General features: G+C 45.2%; 1 protein-coding gene across 1 annotated transcript; it reads right to left on the bottom strand.

Moving 5' to 3' along the window:
• Positions 1-18,437: 18,437 nt before the first annotated feature.
• On the bottom strand, positions 18,438-21,682 carry LOC135830556 (uncharacterized). Its single transcript, XM_065342796.1, has 2 exons — positions 19,623-21,682; positions 18,438-19,275 (listed from the first exon to the last, which is right to left on the bottom strand). The coding sequence occupies exon 1, from the start codon at positions 21,013-21,015 to the stop codon at positions 20,299-20,301; it is 717 nt and encodes a 238-aa protein (XP_065198868.1). The 5' UTR covers positions 21,016-21,682; the 3' UTR covers positions 18,438-19,275; positions 19,623-20,298.
• Between the last annotated feature and the right edge of the window lie 250 nt (positions 21,683-21,932).

Below are 21,932 nucleotides of genomic sequence, written 5' to 3'. Positions count from 1 at the left end.
GTCGAAACCTCTTGACCCCAATGTCAACGTTCAGATTGAAGATGTCACCATCACCCCTAGTGCACCCGTGAAATACCTCGGTATATTTCTTGACGAACTTCTCTCCTTTGGAGTTCACATTGCACAATTAGAACGTAAAATAGGCTGTAAGTTAGGAATGTTTAGAAAGGTCCGAGACCATTTAACGATCGATGCTAAGAGGGCTTTCTACATCTGTTCCATTCAGTCCATACTTGAGTATGGGTCTAATTCCTTTGCTCACTGCCTTTCTGCCTCCCTCCATGACCGTGTTGTCCGACTTAGTAATAGAGCGCTGCGTATTGTATTTTGCATGCCACGCCTATCTGATGTCTCCCTTGTTCTTGCCCGCTACCATATCATTCCCTTGTCTGTCAGGTACCAATTCAAGCTGTACGTTCTAACGTACCGTGCGCTTCATGATCTGGCTAGTGTCTTTCTTGCTAACTGTTTCTGTCTCCGCTCTAATTCTACCTGCACTAGTTCTCGCACCCGCTCTCAAGTGTCCTCTTCCCTTGCTCTTCCGACAGCCAAACGTCGCTATGGTTTATTTTCTGTCACTTTCCTTGGCTCTGACCGCTGGAATGCCCTCCCAGCGGAGGTCCGCTCAAGTTCTTCCTTGCCTACCTTCCATAATTCTGTTCTTCATTTTTTAGGGTACCCTGTCAAAAGGCCTTAGGCCTGTGGGGATTGCCCTATCAAAAATTTAAAGGGGAAGATTAGTATACCCTAAAATCAAATTTTCACCAGTTGTAGTCTTCAGGGTGCTGAGTCGAATGGTCTTGGTCCGAGGAAGCTGAGACGCTCCCTTCCTACTTGAATCCCAATCGAACTCGCGCACTTCCACCGAAACTGGGTGACTGCGCCCTACTAGATGGGGATTTGTATGCAAAATGTCACTAAAAGCGCCATTTCGTTCTTATAAAAGCACGGATGACCGCGATTGGCCCATATGTTGTAGTCTTTTGGACGCTGAGTCGACTGGTTTTGGTCCGAAAAGGCTGCGATGCAGCGTTCTTCTTTTATTCCCAATCGAACATGGTTGAACAAGCGGTCACGTGCTCCTGCGTACACCAGTCACCTGGTCACCGTGCCTGCAGGGTACAACTTACTAGCCTGTTTGACTTTTTTTGGGTGCAGTCCTGTCACTCGAGTTGAACTCGAGTTGAACCTTGGTGTGAAAGTTGTATTGATGCCGGTACCTGTACCTCGATGTGTTCCTCTATCTGCAGTCGCCTTTATCCTTCGGTCAAGTTAACGTTTATTGTGCTCTATTTATCGCGCGAATCAAAACGAGAGAGCTTGGAAGCTCAGGGCCCTGCGCTATGCTTTGTTGCCTAGCTCATCGTGCATGTTGTTAGAACTGATGGAAGTGCTTTTTCCTTTGATCAACTACATCATTGTATTGCAAAAAACGTTTGAATGAGATACTGAAGTAACGTCTTCTGCATAGCTATGGGACTGGCGCTGACTCTGCCGATCACGGGCGTTCTGGAGTCGACGGGATGTCGGTCCTGACGTTTCCTGGGACCGGCGCTGACTCTGCCGATCACGGGCGTTCTTCTTCTTCTTATTATTATACTGACGGCAACTAACATCCATTCTGATTGCATTTACTCGTCCCCCTACTTCGTATTTCTTTCCAGAAAATCTCCACATACAGCAGGGAGTAGGCCTTGGCGGTTAATGCTCGAAAAGGTGGCAGATTCTGCTTTTTTTGCACCGAAATTGGCAGAGCCATACAAACCTTATGGCGGGCAATTCCTCGAATTCTGCTCCATTTCTTTATCCACATACCAAACATGCATGAAACTTACCAGAAAAAGTACCGAATTTTGCCAATTTTTCTGCCGGCATTATCCGCCAAGGCCTAGCAGGGAGTCGTTTATATGACTCCCTGCTATACATCTACATGACTGTATATACGTTGATAATTATTATGCTATCGGCCTACATGCGATTCCCGGGCTGGTCGACAGGCGGCCCAGCCAGCCTGCTAGTGGGATCTCGGCCTCGCACACAAATCTACACAAAATGTTACTGCACTGAATGCATTCCCCCGATACACTTCGCATAATATACTCATTCTTTTGATGGTACCGTACTCTTGATGGTACGGGACAGGTACGGGATAGCGCCAGGCATGTCGATGGCACAAACAAACAAAAAATTAATATTGTGGCCAGCTGTCTTTGCTGGTACGGTACAGTACGGGACAGATACGGGATAGCGCCAGGCGTGACACAAACAAACAAACAAACAAACAAACAAACACCAAATTAAAGCTGCTGTGGACCCTGGCTAGCGCCAGACGTTACTGAAGTAACGTCTTCTGCATAGCTACGGGAATAAACAATAATAACACAAGTCATGCTAGAGTGACGACATGTGCGTGTAGTAGGGTTGATGCGATGGGACGTTATAATCAGGTGGAACAGAACACACATTGGGCAGATTGATTGGGCATCATTGATTGTGCTCAGTCTAAACTATGAACATAATAATTATCTCCAGTGACAGACTGTAGTGGCTAGCCTCCAATAGGTAGCTGGCACTAGTCGCTACTGCTTGTTTGACAGGTGCTGTCAGAACCCCTGTTGTGTCATGCTATAGATGCAATTGCCAATTCTGGGGCATACTGAGGTACTTTGATTTTGTTGACTGCATGTAGACAGCTTCCAATAGTAGTACTCGTAGACCTTGGCTCTTTGTAGGTCAACCACCATCGCATGGATGGATCGGTGACTATGCACTTGGAGGTTGGAATAGCCCGCGCTGAACAGATCTTGCCATGGCCCAGGGAGTGAACTCGCTTACTCGACTATCCCGGTTTTAGTTAACCTGTATGAGTGGTGCAATTTGTCCATACCATGTTGCGAGCTCACAGTTGTTTGGGCAGGTTTTGAGCTGCACCACGAAACAAAGCGAAATAACGGCGTGACTGTAGAGCAAGGAAGCGGCGAGAGGGCACTTCCAGGACAAGACAGGCAGTAGAGATGTGTTCACAGCACGAGCAACCTCTCAAACCCTGCCGGTACTCCACAGCTACAAGAAAATGTCGGACTGGACGACGCGCCAATGCAAACCTGCTACATCCACCCAGGCAGATAGCTGCCCAACCAGGCCAATGTCCACCCACTGCATACCGGTATGTCAATGTCAAACAGATCCTGAAGGAGAAGACTGGGATGATATTGGCGTCCAGTGTACGGACGCCAGTCACATTTCCTGCGTCTTTTGCAGCATACAGGATAGACTCATCACTATAAAGTCCACTACTTCGTGATTTTTATTTGTAGAATACATGACAGGCGTATTCAGTGTGCCTCGCAGGACTGCTAGATGCTGCAGAAGACCAGGTTCGACCTTTCTGGACGGCCATTCACCGACGGTGGGCTACACGATGCTGGAGGAACTAGATTCCAGTGAAAACGCAAGATTCCTTTGCTCCTGGACGCTCCGACGTGTCGTGATATTTGCCAGGTGCGCAGTAACTAGTATTTTCATCGCTATAGCGAGGACGACGCCGATCGGCAAACTCTCGCTCACAGCCATCACCAGCCTCTCAAAACCATCACTTGGCATCCCCCAGAGGTATAGGAGAAAGCCAAAACAGCTCTCAACAAACAAAAGCTAAGGACGATGGAAAGAGAGCATGTCAAAAAGAAGACGAACAGTATGAAGTTCAAATGGGTTTGAACACTCGTACCACCAACTATACCACTTTCAATAAATCGTGACGCCATTTTGTTTTTACACGCATACGGTCCATTCAAAGTGAGTCGTCATGGTCAACGTAAAACACTATTTACATACACAAGCTCATGGAACAAAAGTCTCTCTGTCCCATAAGCTGCCACACACATGTACCAACTAAATACAAAACCATGCACTTAACACGAGCTAGCTCTTACTTGCACGCGTTGCCCTTTTCACGAACCCAGACAAAGGGAGTGGTCTATTAATATAACCAAGAGTACGGAGTGATTTGGCTTTTTTTAAACATTTGGCTTTTTAACAAATGTGTAAAATTTGCTTTTCCTCTGGCTGTTTCTCTGCTCCGGATGGCTGTATCGAAACATGGGTGGTGGCAAATGAGAGCCAGTTTATCGTAGATCAACATTGACCAGAAAATTTGGTGCATGTAATTTAATTCTCCCTGCCACGGCGGTGTACTTAGTGGTAGGTGCTTGGCTGTTTTGTGTGAAATGTTTAAATAAGCCCCTGAATGGGCGAGGAGGGCAGTGAATTGCTTCCGCAGGGCCTTTGGACGACGTCAGGCCGTCTTGCCATCACTAAAGACAACAATAGAGAGGTTCTGCAAAACGAAAATGTGTACGAACTTTCGCTCTACGTCAGGAAGTGAGAAACTTTGCACGAACTTTCGCAACTTTGGACGCGAAACTTGCAGGGAACGCGAAATGAACTTTCGTAGGAAGTTTCGTGAGATTGGGTCATGTCGTACGTGCACTTGGCGCGTGCAAACTACGAAAATGTGCAGAACACAAAGTTCGTGCGAAAATTCGTACACACTTTCGCAAGGCCTGTCGCGAAACTTCGTTCGAACTTTCGTTGTGCAGAACCTCTCTAATGATGCAACTGTTCTCAGTAGGTCACGGAATACACTCTGTGAAGCCGAAAACATGGCTGCGATGCTATGCTACCTATCCAATTCTACCGTATGACACAGCCACTAGTTACAAATACAAAAACACGGCTATGCGGCAGCATACAATGCAGTTGACAGATTAATTTTCATCCACTAGCATTCCTTGAAGTGATATCTATCAACTTCAGAACATTGATGACCGAATATCGCAGTTTGTGATGCCATTTTACAAATTTGTTAAAAAATGACACACCAAGTATTTGAACCCTGAGAATACTATGAAAGAAGGACATGATTCAAGACACTTTGCAGAGTGGGATCATTCCCATTTTTTGAGACAACAGGCATGAAGGATAGCACTTCCACTTGCAACAATTGATTTGGACATAGCTTGCCTAGAAGTGGCTGAAAAACGTCATTAAATTTTACAACCATGTTTAAAAAAAGCCAAATCACCTCGTACCGGTACTCTTGTTATAATGCATGTACGAAGTCACTAGATTACACCCGTACCAGATCAGCAGAGATGAAGGCGACAGCGCGCGCCAGACATCAATACGGTGTTGTATGGTAGAAAGATGTCGTATGGCATGTCGTACTTCAGTGAGATGAAATTGTGGGAGCCACCAACGACCACTTAAAGCGCTTGGGAACGATGAACATTGCAGCAGTCTTAATGTGAGTGATAGTCTGGACAAGTTTGCGAAGATCTGTAGCGAGTGCTATCCCGAGCATTATGTTAGCATTACGAAAGCATATAAGTGTTTGTAGACGAAATCTACCCGGAGCACGCGTAGTCGCGACACACATTATGTCCCTTATTTGAAATGCAGAACAACACTCGGTCAAAAATCCTTTGTGCTTCGTGCTGCTCTGTTTTTTAATGCTCTACCTAATGACTTGAAATCCTCTTTGTTTACCTCTCAGTTCGATCGTGGTTTTAAGCGCTTATTGGATGATCCAGTTTGGTTTGAACGATATCGTGCAATTTTGTTTGACAACGTTGGCAACGTTTAGTCTCTCACCAGCTTCATGTATATATTGCCCAGGTTCATTCAGCATACGTTTTTCTCCTTTTCTCTTTATGTTCACCACTCATCCCCCTTTTTTTCTAAACATTTGAACATTTACACTGATGTATATACATTGTTTTTTTTTTTTTTATTTTTTTGGTCCCATCGGCCTCTTCATATTTGTGCAGCTGCACTGTTGAGCTTCCGTTGTAAAACAAATAATAATAATAATATGAAACTCGGATGTTGAGCCATAAATAAATGTAGAAGAGAAAAGGACATATGGATACGAGTTAAGAGTAACTCTCCATCACTGTAACATGATACTTTATACAGTCAGAAAGTGCAATAACTAGGCACAAAACTGACAGAGTACTGAAACATTCGACGTCCTGACACCTAGCTTCAACACATCTCCGTAGCGCTAACCGACAGCCTTCCAACTTGGAAGGTTCAAGGTTATGGAAAGACCAAAGAGGGGAAGGCAAGCGCAACGAAAACGAGCAAAAGCCACAGTCCCAACGGAACAAAGAATGTCGATTGTTACTGGACGATGACGAGACCAGTACGATATTTGACAAAGCGATCTAACTACAATTCGAAGCAGCAAAGCAGCACACCACCCAACTTGGGTGGGTCATAAATATCAAAGATAAGTAAAGAAAGGGAAGCTTTGCGAAAACGAATTGTACAAGCCGAAAGCCAAACTCCTACAGTACTCCTCATGCATGACATTGTGATGGACTAGTTGACTACAAAACAAGTTGTTTCACACGACGTACGTTTCGCCGTATGGTTCGTGACGGCTCATCAGGTGTGCAATATGAAACTCGGATGTTGAGCCATAAATAAATGTAGAAGAGAAAAGGACATATGGATACGAGTTAAGAGTAACTCTCCATCACTGTAACATGATACTTTATACAGTACAGTTTTGTGCCTAGTTATTGCACTTTCTGACTGTATAAAGTATCATGTTGTTACAGTGATGGAGAGTTACTCTTAACTCGTATCCATATGTCCTTTTCTCTTCTACATTTATTTATGGCTCAACATCCGAGTTTCATATTGCACACCTGATGAGCCGTCACGAACCATACGGCGAAACGTACGTCGTGTGAAACAACTTGTTTTGTAGTCAACTAGTCCATCACAATGTCATGCATGAGGAGTACTGTAGGAGTTTGGCTTTCGGCTTGTACAATTCGTTTTCGCAAAGCTTCCCTTTCTTTACTTATCTTTGATATTTATGACCCACCCAAGTTGGGTGGTGTGCTGCTTTGCTGCTTCGAATTGTAGTTAGACCGCTTTGTCAAATATCGTACTGGTCTCGTCATCGTCCAGTAACAATCGACATTCTTTGTTCCGTTGGGACTGTGGCTTTTGCTCGTTTTCGTTGCGCTTGCCTTCCCCTCTTTGGTCTTTCCATAACCTTGAACCTTCCAAGTTGGAAGGCTGTCGGTTAGCGCTACGGAGATGTGTTGAAGCTAGGTGTCAGGACGTCGAATGTTTCAGTACTCTGTCAGTTTTGTGCCTAGTTATTGCACTTTCTGACTGTATAAAGTATCATGTTACAGTGATGGAGAGTTACTCTTAACTCGTATCCATATGTCCTTTTCTCTTCTACATTTATTTATGGCTCAACATCCGAGTTTCATATTGCACACCTGATGAGCCGTCACGAACCATACGGCGAAACGTACGTCGTGTGAAACAACTTGTTTTGTAGTCAACTAGTCCATCACAATGTCATGCATGAGGAGTACTGTAGGAGTTTGGCTTTCGGCTTGTACAATTCGTTTTCGCAAAGCTTCCCTTTCTTTACTTATCTTTGATATTTATGACCCACCCAAGTTGGGTGGTGTGCTGCTTTGCTGCTTCGAATTGTAGTTAGACCGCTTTGTCAAATATCGTACTGGTCTCGTCATCGTCCAGTAACAATCGACACTCTTTGTTCCGTTGGGACTGTGGCTTTTGCTCGTTTTCGTTGCGCTTGCCTTCCCCTCTTTGGTCTTTCCATAACCTTGAACCTTCCAAGTTGGAAGGCTGTCGGTTAGCGCTACGGAGATGTGTTGAAGCTAGGTGTCAGGACGTCGAATGTTTCAGTACTCTGTCAGTTTTGTGCCTAGTTATTGCACTTTCTGACTGTATAAAGTATCATGTTACAGTGATGGAGAGTTACTCTTAACTCGTATCCATATGTCCTTTTCTCTTCTACATTTATTTATGGCTCAACATCCGAGTTTCATATTGCACACCTGATGAGCCGTCACGAACCATACGGCGAAACGTACGTCGTGTGAAACAACTTGTTTTGTAGTCAACTAGTCCATCACAATGTCATGCATGAGGAGTACTGTAGGAGTTTGGCTTTCGGCTTGTACAATTCGTTTTCGCAAAGCTTCCCTTTCTTTACTTATCTTTGATATTTATGACCCACCCAAGTTGGGTGGTGTGCTGCTTTGCTGCTTCGAATTGTAGTTAGACCGCTTTGTCAAATATCGTACTGGTCTCGTCATCGTCCAGTAACAATCGACATTCTTTGTTCCGTTGGGACTGTGGCTTTTGCTCGTTTTCGTTGCGCTTGCCTTCCCCTCTTTGGTCTTTCCATAACCTTGAACCTTCCAAGTTGGAAGGCTGTCGGTTAGCGCTACGGAGATGTGTTGAAGCTAGGTGTCAGGACGTCGAATGTTTCAGTACTCTGTCAGTTTTGTGCCTAGTTATTGCACTTTCTGACTGTATAAAGTATCATGTTACAGTGATGGAGAGTTACTCTTAACTCGTATCCATATGTCCTTTTCTCTTCTACAATAATAATAATAATAATAATAATAATAATAATAATAATAATAATAATAATATTAACTGGTTTGAGGGAAAGAGACAAACGGGAAAAGTCTGAAGAAAAAATTGACTGTCACCACCAGGACATAATAATAATAATAATAATAATAATAATAATAATAATAATAATAATAATAATAATAATAATAATTTGAAACTCGGGTATTGAGCCAATAATAAAAGGAGAAAGGGAAAAGGACAGCAAGTTGGAAGGCTGTCGGTTAGCGCTACGGAGATGTGTTGAAGCTAGGTGTCAGGACATCGAATGTCTCAGTACTCTGTCAGTTTTGTGCCTAGTTGTTGCACTTTCTGACTGTATATAGTATCTAGTTACAGTGGTGGAGAGTTACTCTTAACTCGTTTCCATATGTCCTTTTCCCTTTCTCCTTTTAATAATCTTCACTAGTTTGAGGGAAAGAGACAAGCGGGAAAGTCTGAAGAAAAAATTGACTGTCACCACCAGGACTCGAACCAGGGACCCTCGCTTGTAGCTAGCGATGCTCTAACCACTGAGCTATGGTGTAGTCGTCATCCCAGCAGAGACTGTTCAACATTTTCTTCAGACTTCGTAACTCACACTTCCTGTGAATCCACACAGGCGGGTGGGACGCAGCCCTCACTGTACCCACACACTTCACGTACACTCTAGCACGGGGGGAGCCCCAAGTCATAAAATCTTCACTAGTTTGAGGGAAAGAGACAAGCGGGAAAGTCTGAAGAAAAAATTGACTGTCACCACCAGGACTCGAACCAGGGACCCTCGCTTGTAGCTAGCGATGCTCTAACCACTGAGCTATGGTGTAGTCGTCATCCCAGCAGAGACTGTTCAACATTTTCTTCAGACTTCGTAACTCACACTTCCTGTGAATCCACACAGGCGGGTGGGACGCAGCCCTCACTGTACCCACACACTTCACGTACACTCTAGCACGGGGGGAGCCCCAAGTCATAAAATCTTCACTAGTTTGAGGGAAAGAGACAAGCATTAATAATAATAATAATAATAATAATAATAATAGTTAATATTTTATGACTTGGGGCTCCCCGCGTGCTAGTTTGTACGTGAAGTGTGTGGGTTACAGTGAGGGCTGCGTCCCACCCGCCTGTGTAGATTCACAGGAAGTGTGAGTTACGAAGTCTGAAGAAAATGTTGAACGGCCTCTGCTGGGATGACGACTACACCATAGCTCAGTGGTTAGAGCATCGCTGGCTACAAGCGAGGGTCCCTGGTTCGAGTCCTGGTGGTGACAGTCAATTTTTTCTTCAGACCTTTCCCGTTTGTCTCTTTCCCTCAAACCAGTTAATATTTTATGACTTGGGGCTCCCCGCGTGCTAGTTTGTACGTGAAGTGTGTGGGTTACAGTGAGGGCTGCGTCCCACCCGCCTGTGTAGATTCACAGGAAGTGTGAGTTACGAAGTCTGAAGAAAATGTTGAACGGCCTCTGCTGGGATGACGACTACACCATAGCTCAGTGGTTAGAGCATCGCTGGCTACAAGCGAGGGTCCCTGGTTCGAGTCCTGGTGGTGACAGTCAATTTTTTCTTCAGACCTTTCCCGTTTGTCTCTTTCCCTCAAACCAGTTAATATTTTATGACTTGGGGCTCCCCGCGTGCTAGTTTGTACGTGAAGTGTGTGGGTTACAGTGAGGGCTGCGTCCCACCCGCCTGTGTAGATTCACAGGAAGTGTGAGTTACGAAGTCTGAAGAAAATGTTGAACGGCCTCTGCTGGGATGACGACTACACCATAGCTCAGTGGTTAGAGCATCGCTGGCTACAAGCGAGGGTCCCTGGTTCGAGTCCTGGTGGTGACAGTCAATTTTTTCTTCAGACCTTTCCCGTTTGTCTCTTTCCCTCAAACCAGTTAATATTTTATGACTTGGGGCTCCCCGCGTGCTAGTTTGTACGTGAAGTGTGTGGGTTACAGTGAGGGCTGCGTCCCACCCGCCTGTGTAGATTCACAGGAAGTGTGAGTTACGAAGTCTGAAGAAAATGTTGAACGGCCTCTGCTGGGATGACGACTACACCATAGCTCAGTGGTTAGAGCATCGCTGGCTACAAGCGAGGGTCCCTGGTTCGAGTCCTGGTGGTGACAGTCAATTTTTTCTTCAGACCTTTCCCGTTTGTCTCTTTCCCTCAAACCAGTTAATATTTTATGACTTGGGGCTCCCCGCGTGCTAGTTTGTACGTGAAGTGTGTGGGTTACAGTGAGGGCTGCGTCCCACCCGCCTGTGTAGATTCACAGGAAGTGTGAGTTACGAAGTCTGAAGAAAATGTTGAACGGCCTCTGCTGGGATGACGACTACACCATAGCTCAGTGGTTAGAGCATCGCTGGCTACAAGCGAGGGTCCCTGGTTCGAGTCCTGGTGGTGACAGTCAATTTTTTCTTCAGACCTTTCCCGTTTGTCTCTTTCCCTCAAACCAGTTAATATTTTATGACTTGGGGCTCCCCGCGTGCTAGTTTGTACGTGAAGTGTGTGGGTTACAGTGAGGGCTGCGTCCCACCCGCCTGTGTAGATAGTTACGAAGTCTGAAGAAAATGTTGAACGGCCTCTGCTGGGATGACGACTACACCATAGCTCAGTGGTTAGAGCATCGCTGGCTACAAGCGAGGGTCCCTGGTTCGAGTCCTGGTGGTGACAGTCAATTTTTTCTTCAGACCTTTCCCGTTTGTCTCTTTCCCTCAAACCAGTTAATATTTTATGACTTGGGGCTCCCCGCGTGCTAGTTTGTACGTGAAGTGTGTGGGTTACAGTGAGGGCTGCGTCCCACCCGCCTGTGTAGATTCACAGGAATAGCATAGTCGAGTATAGTTATTACGAAGTCTGAAGAAAATGTTGAACGGCCTCTGCTGGGATGACGACTACACCATAGCTCAGTGGTTAGAGCATCGCTGGCTACAAGCGAGGGTCCCTGGTTCGAGTCCTGGTGGTGACAGTCAATTTTTTCTTCAGACCTTTCCCGTTTGTCTCTTTCCCTCAAACCAGTTAATATTTTATGACTTGGGGCTCCCCGCGTGCTAGTTTGTACGTGAAGTGTGTGGGTTACAGTGAGGGCTGCGTCCCACCCGCCTGTGTAGATTCACAGGAAGTGTGAGTTACGAAGTCTGAAGAAAATGTTGAACGGCCTCTGCTGGGATGACGACTACACCATAGCTCAGTGGTTAGAGCATCGCTGGCTACAAGCGAGGGTCCCTGGTTCGAGTCCTGGTGGTGACAGTCAATTTTTTCTTCAGACCTTTCCCGTTTGTCTCTTTCCCTCAAACCAGTTAATATTTTATGACTTGGGGCTCCCCGCGTGCTAGTTTGTACGTGAAGTGTGTGGGTTACAGTGAGGGCTGCGTCCCACCCGCCTGTGTAGATTCACAGGAAGTGTGAGTTACGAAGTCTGAAGAAAATGTTGAACGGCCTCTGCTGGGATGACGACTACACCATAGCTCAGTGGTTAGAGCATCGCTGGCTACAAGCGAGGGTCCCTGGTTCGAGTCCTGGTGGTGACAGTCAATTTTTTCTTCAGACCTTTCCCGTTTGTCTCTTTCCCTCAAACCAGTTAATATTTTATGACTTGGGGCTCCCCGCGTGCTAGTTTGTACGTGAAGTGTGTGGGTTACAGTGAGGGCTGCGTCCCACCCGCCTGTGTAGATTCACAGGAAGTGTGAGTTACGAAGTCTGAAGAAAATGTTGAACGGCCTCTGCTGGGATGACGACTACACCATAGCTCAGTGGTTAGAGCATCGCTGGCTACAAGCGAGGGTCCCTGGTTCGAGTCCTGGTGGTGACAGTCAATTTTTTCTTCAGACCTTTCCCGTTTGTCTCTTTCCCTCAAACCAGTTAATATTTTATGACTTGGGGCTCCCCGCGTGCTAGTTTGTACGTGAAGTGTGTGGGTTACAGTGAGGGCTGCGTCCCACCCGCCTGTGTAGATTCACAGGAAGTGTGAGTTACGAAGTCTGAAGAAAATGTTGAACGGCCTCTGCTGGGATGACGACTACACCATAGCTCAGTGGTTAGAGCATCGCTGGCTACAAGCGAGGGTCCCTGGTTCGAGTCCTGGTGGTGACAGTCAATTTTTTCTTCAGACCTTTCCCGTTTGTCTCTTTCCCTCAAACCAGTTAATATTTTATGACTTGGGGCTCCCCGCGTGCTAGTTTGTACGTGAAGTGTGTGGGTTACAGTGAGGGCTGCGTCCCACCCGCCTGTGTAGATTCACAGGAAGTGTGAGTTACGAAGTCTGAAGAAAATGTTGAACGGCCTCTGCTGGGATGACGACTACACCATAGCTCAGTGGTTAGAGCATCGCTGGCTACAAGCGAGGGTCCCTGGTTCGAGTCCTGGTGGTGACAGTCAATTTTTTCTTCAGACCTTTCCCGTTTGTCTCTTTCCCTCAAACCAGTTAATAAAATAATAATAATAATAATTATCATTCCTGATGATGGTCATAAAGACCGAAACGTTGTAACGATACCAATGGATTTGTGTGAAATGCAGTGCTCTCTTGAGTGTAGGCAGGTTGCCTGCAAACAATTCAAGTATAATGAAGCTGCGTGAAGCGTCCTTCAAAATTTTGAAATAATAATAATAATAATAATAATAATAATAATAATTGTTTGCAGGCAACCTGCCTACACTCAAGAGAGCACTGCATTTCACACAAATCCATTGGTATCGTTACAACGTTTCGGTCTTTATGACCATCATCAGGAATGAAGTGGACATGGAAAGAACAGCAGTATAAAAGAAGGAGGCAAGCAAGCAAAGCGCGGTACATAGTGACAGCGCGCGTAGAGAAGTGCAAAGCGCGTCATGGCGGGTGTGCATTACTACATATACATGACAACACAAGCACAAACGGTGAGGAAAGTAGATACTGCGCTACAGCAGTGATAACAGCCCAGTTCCAGTCTCACACCACCAGTGAGGTGTCTAGAGCCCCGCGCCCCCGTGTCTAGAGCCCCGCGCCACTCGCAGTAAGGTTGTGCTATCACCACCTTACTGCGAGTGGCGCGGGGCTCTAGACACCTCACTGGTGGTGTGAGACTGGAACTGGGCTGTTATCACTGCTGTAGCGCAGTATCTACTTTCCTCACCGTTTGTGCTTGTGTTGTCATGTATATGTAGTAATGCACACCCGCCATGACGCGCTTTGCACTTCTCTACGCGCGCTGTCACTATGTACCGCGCTTTGCTTGCTTGCCTCCTTCTTTTATACTGCTGTTCTTTCCATGTCCACTTCATTCCTGATGATGGTCATAAAGACCGAAACGTTGTAACGATACCAATGGATTTGTGTGAAATGCAGTGCTCTCTTGAGTGTAGGCAGGTTGCCTGCAAACAATTCAAGTATAATGAAGCTGCGTGAAGCGTCCTTCAAAATTTTGAAATAATAATAATAATAATAATAATAATAATAATAATAATAATAATAATTTGAAACTCGGATGTTGAGCCATAAATAAATGTGGAAGAGAAAAAGACATATGGATACGAGTTAAGAGTAACTCTCCATCACTGTAACATGATACTATATACAGTCAGAAAGTGCAATAACTAGGCACAAAACTGACAGAGTACTGAAACATTCGACGTCCTGACACCTAGCTTTAACACATCTCCGTAGCGCTAACCGACAGCCTTCCAACTTGGAAGGCTTTTGCTCGTTTTCGTTGCGCTTGCCTTCCCCTCTTTGGTCTTTTCCATAACCTTGAACCTTCCAAGTTGGAAGGCTGTCGGTTAGCGCTACGGAGATGTGTTAAAGCTAGGTGTCAGGACGTCGAATGTTTCAGTACTCTGTCAGTTTTGTGCCTAGTTATTGCACTTTCTGACTGTATATAGTATCATGTTACAGTGATGGAGAGTTACTCTTAACTCGTATCCATATGTCTTTTTCTCTTCCACAATAATAATAATAATAATAATAATAATAATAATAATAATAATAATAATAATAATAATAATAATAATAATAATATATGAAGTCTGAAGAAAACTTTGAACGGTCTCTGCTTGGATGACGACTACACCATAGCTCAGTGGTTAGAGCATCGCTGGCTACAAGCGAGGGTCCCTGGTTCGAGTCCTGGTGGTGACAGTCAATTTTTTCTTCAGACTTTTCCCGTTTGTCTCTTTCCCTCAAACCAGTTAATAATAATAATAATAATAATAATAATAATAATAATAATAATAATAATAATAATAGTAATAATAATAATAATAATAATAATGAAGGTACGTGTTGGGTCGTAAGTATCCACGCAAACACACATCCAGTCAAAATAAGGCACTTGTCAAAGTATCCGAACGTTTTCGGTCCCTTCTCATCAAGGATTATACAGGGAATGGCTCAAGTTGGAAAGACTAAAACTTATATAGCGTAAAGATATGAGATAACAACACTCGTGACAAGGTGGAAAAAGTATCAAGTTCAGCACGACACAAAACTCGAAGGAAATAATAATAGCGACAAGAACATAGTGAGCAAATTAAGTTACATTGTTAACACCTCGACGAGGAGTAACACCAAACAATTGTAGCGACAACACATTTTCTTTCTGTACGCAAAGTTCAGGATCTAACTTACGGATATACAAAGCTTCTAACACAGCCAGATGCAACGCACATCTACCACGTGACAATATTGAGAACACATTATCACTGTACAACTCACGACAATTGGTACGGGCTGACAGATGTTGCTTAATGGACGAAGTGCGATTCTTAGCTCCGTTGGGTGTAGTCTCCTCCAATGTCCCGTCATCTCGCCTCTTCGCGGCATCACCACTATCCGCCTCTTTGCTTTTCCGCGGCCTTCCACGTTTTCTGACACCAGCCGTTGTGTGCGCGATGCCCAGTGTCCTTTCAGCTACGTCTCCTCCATTGCGGATTTCTATTGATCTTCTTACTCCAACTTGTCCGGTGCTCGATATTGAGGTTCGTTTTCGCGGTCTACCACATTTTTTTTTATAGTAATCCTTGATGAGAAGGGACCGAAAACGTTCGGATACTTTGACAAGTGCCTTATTTTGACTGGATGTGTGTTTGCGTGGATACTTACGACCCAACACGTACCTTCATTACTAAAGTATTATCCGCCTCCGACTTCTTGTAAAATTCGTTACACCATGGAGGCAAACTTGGACACTGGGCCTCCTTTGCTCAGTGTCTTGTAGCAGCGTGTTCACAAACCGAGAGTTATATTCCAGTTCCATCAACTAGTGCTTTAGGCTCTTCTTAATTTTTTTTATAGTAATCCTTGATGAGAAGGGACCGAAAACGTTCGGATACTTTGACAAGTGCCTTATTTTGACTGGATGTGTGTTTGCGTGGATACTTACGACCCAACACGTACCTTCATTACTAAAGTATTATCCGCCTCCGACTTCTTGTAAAATTCGTTACACCATGGAGGCAAACTTGGACACTGGGCCTCCTTTGCTCAGTGTCTTGTAGCAGCGTGTTCACAAACCGAGAGTTATATTCCAGTTCCATCAACTAGTGCTTTAGGCTCTTCTTAATTTTTTTTATAGTAATCCTTGATGAGAAGGGACCGAAAACGTTCGGATACTTTGACAAGTGCCTTATTTTGACTGGATGTGTGTTTGCGTGGATACTTACGACCCAACACGTACCTTCATTACTAAAGTATTATCCGCCTCCGACTTCTTGTAAAATAATAATAATAATAATAATAATAATAATAATAATCTTCACTAGTTTGAGGGAAAGAGACAAACGGGAAAAGTCTGAAGAAAAAATTGACTGTCACCACCAGGACTCGAACCAGGGACCCTCGCTTGTAGCTAGCGATGCTCTAACCACTGAGCTATGGTGTAGTCGTCATCCCAGCAGAGACTGTTCAACATTTTCTTCAGACTTCGTAGCTCACACTTCCTGTGAATCCACACAGGCGGGTGGGACGCAGCCCTCACTGTACCCACACACTTCACGTACACTGTAGCACGCGGGGAACCCCAAGTCATAACATCTTCACTAGTTTGTGGGAAAGAGACAAATGGGAAAAGTCTGAAGAAAAATTGACTAAAAATAATAATACTAACTGGTTTGAGGGAAAGAGACAAACGGGAAAAATAATATTAATAATAATAATTGTGGAAGAGAAAAAGACATATGGATACGAGTTAAGAGTAACTCTCCATCACTGTAACATGATACTATATACAGTCAGAAAGTGCAATAACTAGGCACAAAACTGACAGAGTACTGAAACATTCGATGTCCTGACACTGGTTTTCAAATAATAATAATAATAATAATAATAGACAGGATGCGTATTACAGGAGACCCAAGTTGCTGAAGACCAGTAGCCATTGCTTATAACGCGCAGAAAAACTAAATCTGCAGCCTCTTTTGCCGTCGGACAGGATGCGTATTATAGGAGACTGTAAAGTTATGTAAAGTGCTCCACAGGCAACCATGCATTCGACAGTCAGCAACAGTTAAGCACAAGCACACTATCAAGGTAAGGACATTTTTGCATTATTGTATTGTATCGTATTGTATGGAATGTAATTTTACCTCATTGGCTCAACAGGTCAATGTTTTACTACTAAAAGGCCAGAAAATCCGATTATAAGGAGATAAAAGGAAAAGAAGGAGCCAACCAAAAGTGGATGAAGTGAGAGAAAAATAACAATCCGCAATAAATTGAAAACTTTGCAAATACTTTTACCTAACTCATATTCAAACTGATTGAAACGTTTTTGCAATACAATATTGTACAAATGAAAAACGTCTTGTGTTCAACATGCAGTGGTGTAATCTGACTACATGATACTACTGTGTCTTGATACTAGAGAGGTTCCGCACTACGTAAAGTTGAGCAACTTTACGTTAGTGGGCGGGAAAAACCCGTGAATTCGCGAGTTTGCACTCCACTTACGGAAAGTTGTCTACGGAGAGTACGTAGATAGGGCTCTGATAACGTAGCTGGTCCGTAAGTGGATTGGGGTACAAATTTATGACTCTCTCCCCAGGTCGATCTGGTCGTACACTGCCGCGTTCGGAGTTGCCAAGGGCAGCTACGTGATTTGAAAACTCCGTATGGCGGAACCCAGATCCGCATGCAGTTTACGTAAGACTTTCAGTAGATCGACTACGTTTTTTACTAACGTAATTACGTTATGCGGAACCTCTCTAATAATGGCAATTGTCGTTTCCTCACACAAGCAACACCTTTATCGGAGTGAGAAATGGAGTTTACATTGTACATAAAAACTTGTTATGATTCTTTTCTTCTCTCTGTTTATTCTTTTACCAGGCGGGATCCATCCCCTGGATTATTAAATTGGGTGCATTATTATTTTTCTGTTTTTTAGCTTGTTTTCTTTACACTTCTTTGTGCGAATTTCGTATCAGATCTATTGAAAAAGTTCATAAGTTTTGGTTGATGAAGTTGAGATGTACATTGTACATCAGTCCAAACACGAATAATTTATAATTTACAATCTCTTTTCATCTTGTTTTATTTTTCTAAACACCTACCGGTACTTTTACCCATTCTACTTCCCCATAGCTAGATCTAGCTTTGCTTTACATTTCTGTTCCTTTTTCCTGGTGCGTGCTTGTGGCATTGAAGCTGAGACCTTTGGTCAGTGGAGCCCCTGGTACCTCACCATCACTGCTCCCCAGTGCAGCCCCTGCTCAGCAGCTGTTTGTTTTTGTCCTCATATTAAAAAAGCAAAAAACAAAAAAAACTGGCTTCGCAGACAATAATTCTTACCATAGGACAGTGCACACGTAGACTACACTAAATGAAGCATGTCCAGTCCGGCGGCTCAATGAAATCCAGTCGCGGCACTCAAGTTTGCGCCTTGCACCATTTCGAATCCCAGTGTCCGCAGGTGTAGGGCTGCGCAACGCCCGGCGCGTACACGAGTACATCGACTGGATTTCACTGTATCTTCGCCAGTGAGAGCACACTAGGTAGCAAGAAAGGCAATTTGAGTACTATCATGCACACATGTGCACATTCCAATTTTGAAATCTTATTTCAAATGCTTTGCTGCTGTTTACTATGCATGTGAATGAAACTGTTAAAAGAACGTATATACCAACTATGCAGTCATAGGGAACAGACCGTCAAGATATGCCGTATACATGTAATAGACTATCAACATATTGATATGTATGCAGTCATTAGCAGGAAAACCTAGATACATAATACAGTCATGTAGATGAGCAGTGAGAGACAGGCAGAGCCAGGCAGAGCCAGGCAAAGCCAGGCAGTGAGAGACAGGCAGAGCCAGGCAGAGCCAGGCAGAGCCAGGCAGAGCCAGGCAGTGAGAGACAGGCAGAGACAGGCAGAGCCAGGCAGTGAGAGACAGGCAGAGACAGGCAGAGCCAGGCAGAGCCAGGCAGTGAGAGACAGGCAGAGCGAACCAGATACATGTCATGTAGATGAGCAGTGAGAGACACACAGAAAGAGGGAAACAGACATAGAGAGACACAGCCAGCGACATACAGAGATAGACGAGGGAGAGAGAAAGACAGACAGACAGATAGGCCATGTCGCTGTCCATCCGTCTGTCTGAGACAGGCGAGGAAAGGAAGACAACAGCAATTGAAAAGGGGTTTTCAGAGGACAAGAATTTTTAGAAGCAAAGAGGAATGTATAATACATTGATGAAGACAAAACTGTTTGGAGCAAGCTTTGTTCTTGGTACATCCGATATTATCACACATTACTCCGATTCTGGAACAGTACATTTCTGACCGAACTATTTTCCAGCAAAGAGACACCTCCTCATTTTCCACATGGAAGAATTGTACGAAAGCACCTGGAATGTGTAGTACATTGATGAAGACAAAACTGTTTGGAGCAAGCTTTGTTCTTGGTACATGCGATATTATCGCACATTAATCCGATTCTGGAACAGTACATTTCTGACCGAACTGTTTTCCAGCAAAGAGACACCTCTTCATTTTCCACATGGAAGAACTGTACGAAAGCACCTGGAATGTGTAGTACATTGATGAAGACAAAACTGTTTGGAGCAAGCTTTGTTCTTGGTACATCCGATATTATCGCACATTACTCCGATTCTGGAACAGTACATTTCTGACCGAACTGTTTTCCAGCAAAGAGACACCTTCTCATTTTCCATATGGAATTGTACGAACACACCTGGAATGCTTCTCTGCAGTCGTACATCACGAAGCAAAGAGGAATGTATAGTACATTGATGAAGACAAAACTATTTAAAACAAGCTTTGTTCTTGGCACATCCGATATTATCGCACATTACTCCGATTCTGGAACAGTACATTTCTGACCGAACTGTTTTCCAGCAAAGAGACACCTCCTCATTTTCCATATGGAATTGTACGAACGCACCTGGAATGCTTCTCTGCAGTCGTACATCACGAAGCAAAGAGGAATGTATAGTACATTGTTGAAGACAAAACTGTTTAGAACAAGCTTTGTTCTTGGTACATCCGATATTATCGCACATTACCGATTCTGGTACAGTACATTTCTGACCGAACTCTTTTCCAGCAGAGAGACACCTCCTCATTTTCCATAAGGAAGAATTGGACGAAAGCACCTGGAATGTGTTATACGCGCCCCGTAGCCGTAACAACGGCCCTGATGCCATCACGCTCGAGAACGGAGGCTCGCACCAGCTGTGGCACTTGTCCCATACTGATCCATCGCCGATATAGCTCGGTGATGGCTTCTCTGCAGTCGTACATCACGTTGTCGATTAGTTCAGACTGCTCCACAAGAAGGAACAACAGAGCTGCATCCGCAGTGAAAAAAACAGCCGGCTGGTTCGCTTGATCGGCAAATAGATCGGTGATTACGTAGGTCGGAGCACACCGCCAAAGTGGCCGGCTTCTCTGCAGTCGTACATCACGTTGTCGATTAGTTCAGACTGCTCCACAAGAAGGAACAACAGAGCTGCATCCGCAGTGAACAAAACAGCCGGCTGGTTCGCTTGATCGGCAAATAGATCGGTGATTACGTATGTCGGAGCACACCGCCAAAGTGGCCGGACGTTTTCAGTGGCGTAGAGATCGCCAATTAGGCTCTCAGTCGATTCACAGCACTCAGGCGAAGGCACCAGATAAATTTGACTGACTTCATTAGCTTTTCCTCTGGACACCTCCCTCATCGTCAATGAATTGCTACTGTGACCGCTTTCAAGTGTGCCCTGAGCGCCATCACCGTGCTTGGACTCCAAACCTTCACAGTGGGACGCATTGCTGGTCTCGAATGAATCACTACGTTCACTGCCATCAGGTGAGCCATGAGCGTCATTGCCCACTCGTTCTTCAGTTGCCGGCCCTAGCCCTGTGATGGAGCCTTCACAGCTGGACACATTGCTGGTCTCCAATGAATCACTACCCTCCCCACTCTCCCCGCCATCAGGTGTGCCATGAGCGTCATTGCCCACTCGTTCTTCAGTAGCCGGCCCTGGCCCGGTGATGGAGCCTTCACAGCTGGACAAATTGCTGGTCTCCAATGAATCACTATGTTCCCCGCCATCAGATGTGCTATAAGCGTCATTGCCCATTCGTTCTTCAGTAGCCGGCCCTGGCCCGGTGATGGAGCCTTCACAGCTTGACAAATTGCTGGTCTCCAATGAATCCCTATGTTCCCCGCCATCAGATGTGCTATGAGCGTCATTGCCCAATCCTTCTTCAGTAGCCGGCCCTGGCCCGGTGATGGAGCCTTCACAGCTGGACACATTGCTGGTCTCCAATGGATTACTAATCACACCGCTATCAGGTGTGCCACGAGCGTCATTGCCCACTCGTCCTTCAGTAGCCGGCTCGGTGCCCTGACAGCCGTCCAGGTCCAAGGGGGGAAGCCGGTAGACGAAATAGCCACCCTTTGAGCTGGCTTGGACACCAGTGGTCTCCGTTACAGGACACTTCTCTTCTACGAGTAGGCGGGCGTGATCCGAGCGGCCAATCTTGCTCGTCCTCTTCTTTCTCTCCGCTCCGAAAAATACCTGCTGTTGGCTGGATGATGGCACCGTCTCAACTGAAGCATCATCTCTGTTGCCGTCTGATTCCTGCGGTCGTCTGGATGAAGGCACCGTCTCAGCTGAAGCGTCGCCAGTCCCACTGTCGGTGCCGGAGTCCTGCGGATGGCTGGATGACTGTATCGTCTCTGCTGAGGCATCACCATTCGTACTGTCGCTGCCTGAATCCTGTGCGCCGGCGCGGCCAGCGAAGACGGCGACGTAGTTTCAGTAACATCATGAAACGTTGATAGCAAGCAAGTCGCAAGCGAAGATCTGAGGAGGTACTCTCTCGCTAGGTTGCATGTGGTAGATATGTAAGAAGCACGAGGCTTGGCCAGGATTTTATCTAAACACACTGCGCAGAGCGGTATGCCGTGGTGAGAATTGACGGCGTGAAATGCAACCGGGCCCAGTGTGATAATTTCGTAATACAGGGTAGCATAACACGTGTCATTCTTACT

This window comes from Sycon ciliatum, unplaced genomic scaffold, assembly GCF_964019385.1.
Source record: "Sycon ciliatum unplaced genomic scaffold, ocSycCili1.1 SCAFFOLD_1409, whole genome shotgun sequence".
NCBI classification, from domain to species: Eukaryota; Metazoa; Porifera; class Calcarea; order Leucosolenida; family Sycettidae; genus Sycon; species Sycon ciliatum.
Note: the sequence above shows the minus strand (reverse complement) of the source record. Positions and strands in the feature narration are given on the sequence as shown.

What these genes read in the sequence shown, in the direction of transcription:
- LOC135830556 (XM_065342796.1), bottom strand. Translation starts at nt 21,015, where the DNA reads ATGGGCAATGACGCTTATAGCACATCTGATGGCGGGGAACATAGTGAT.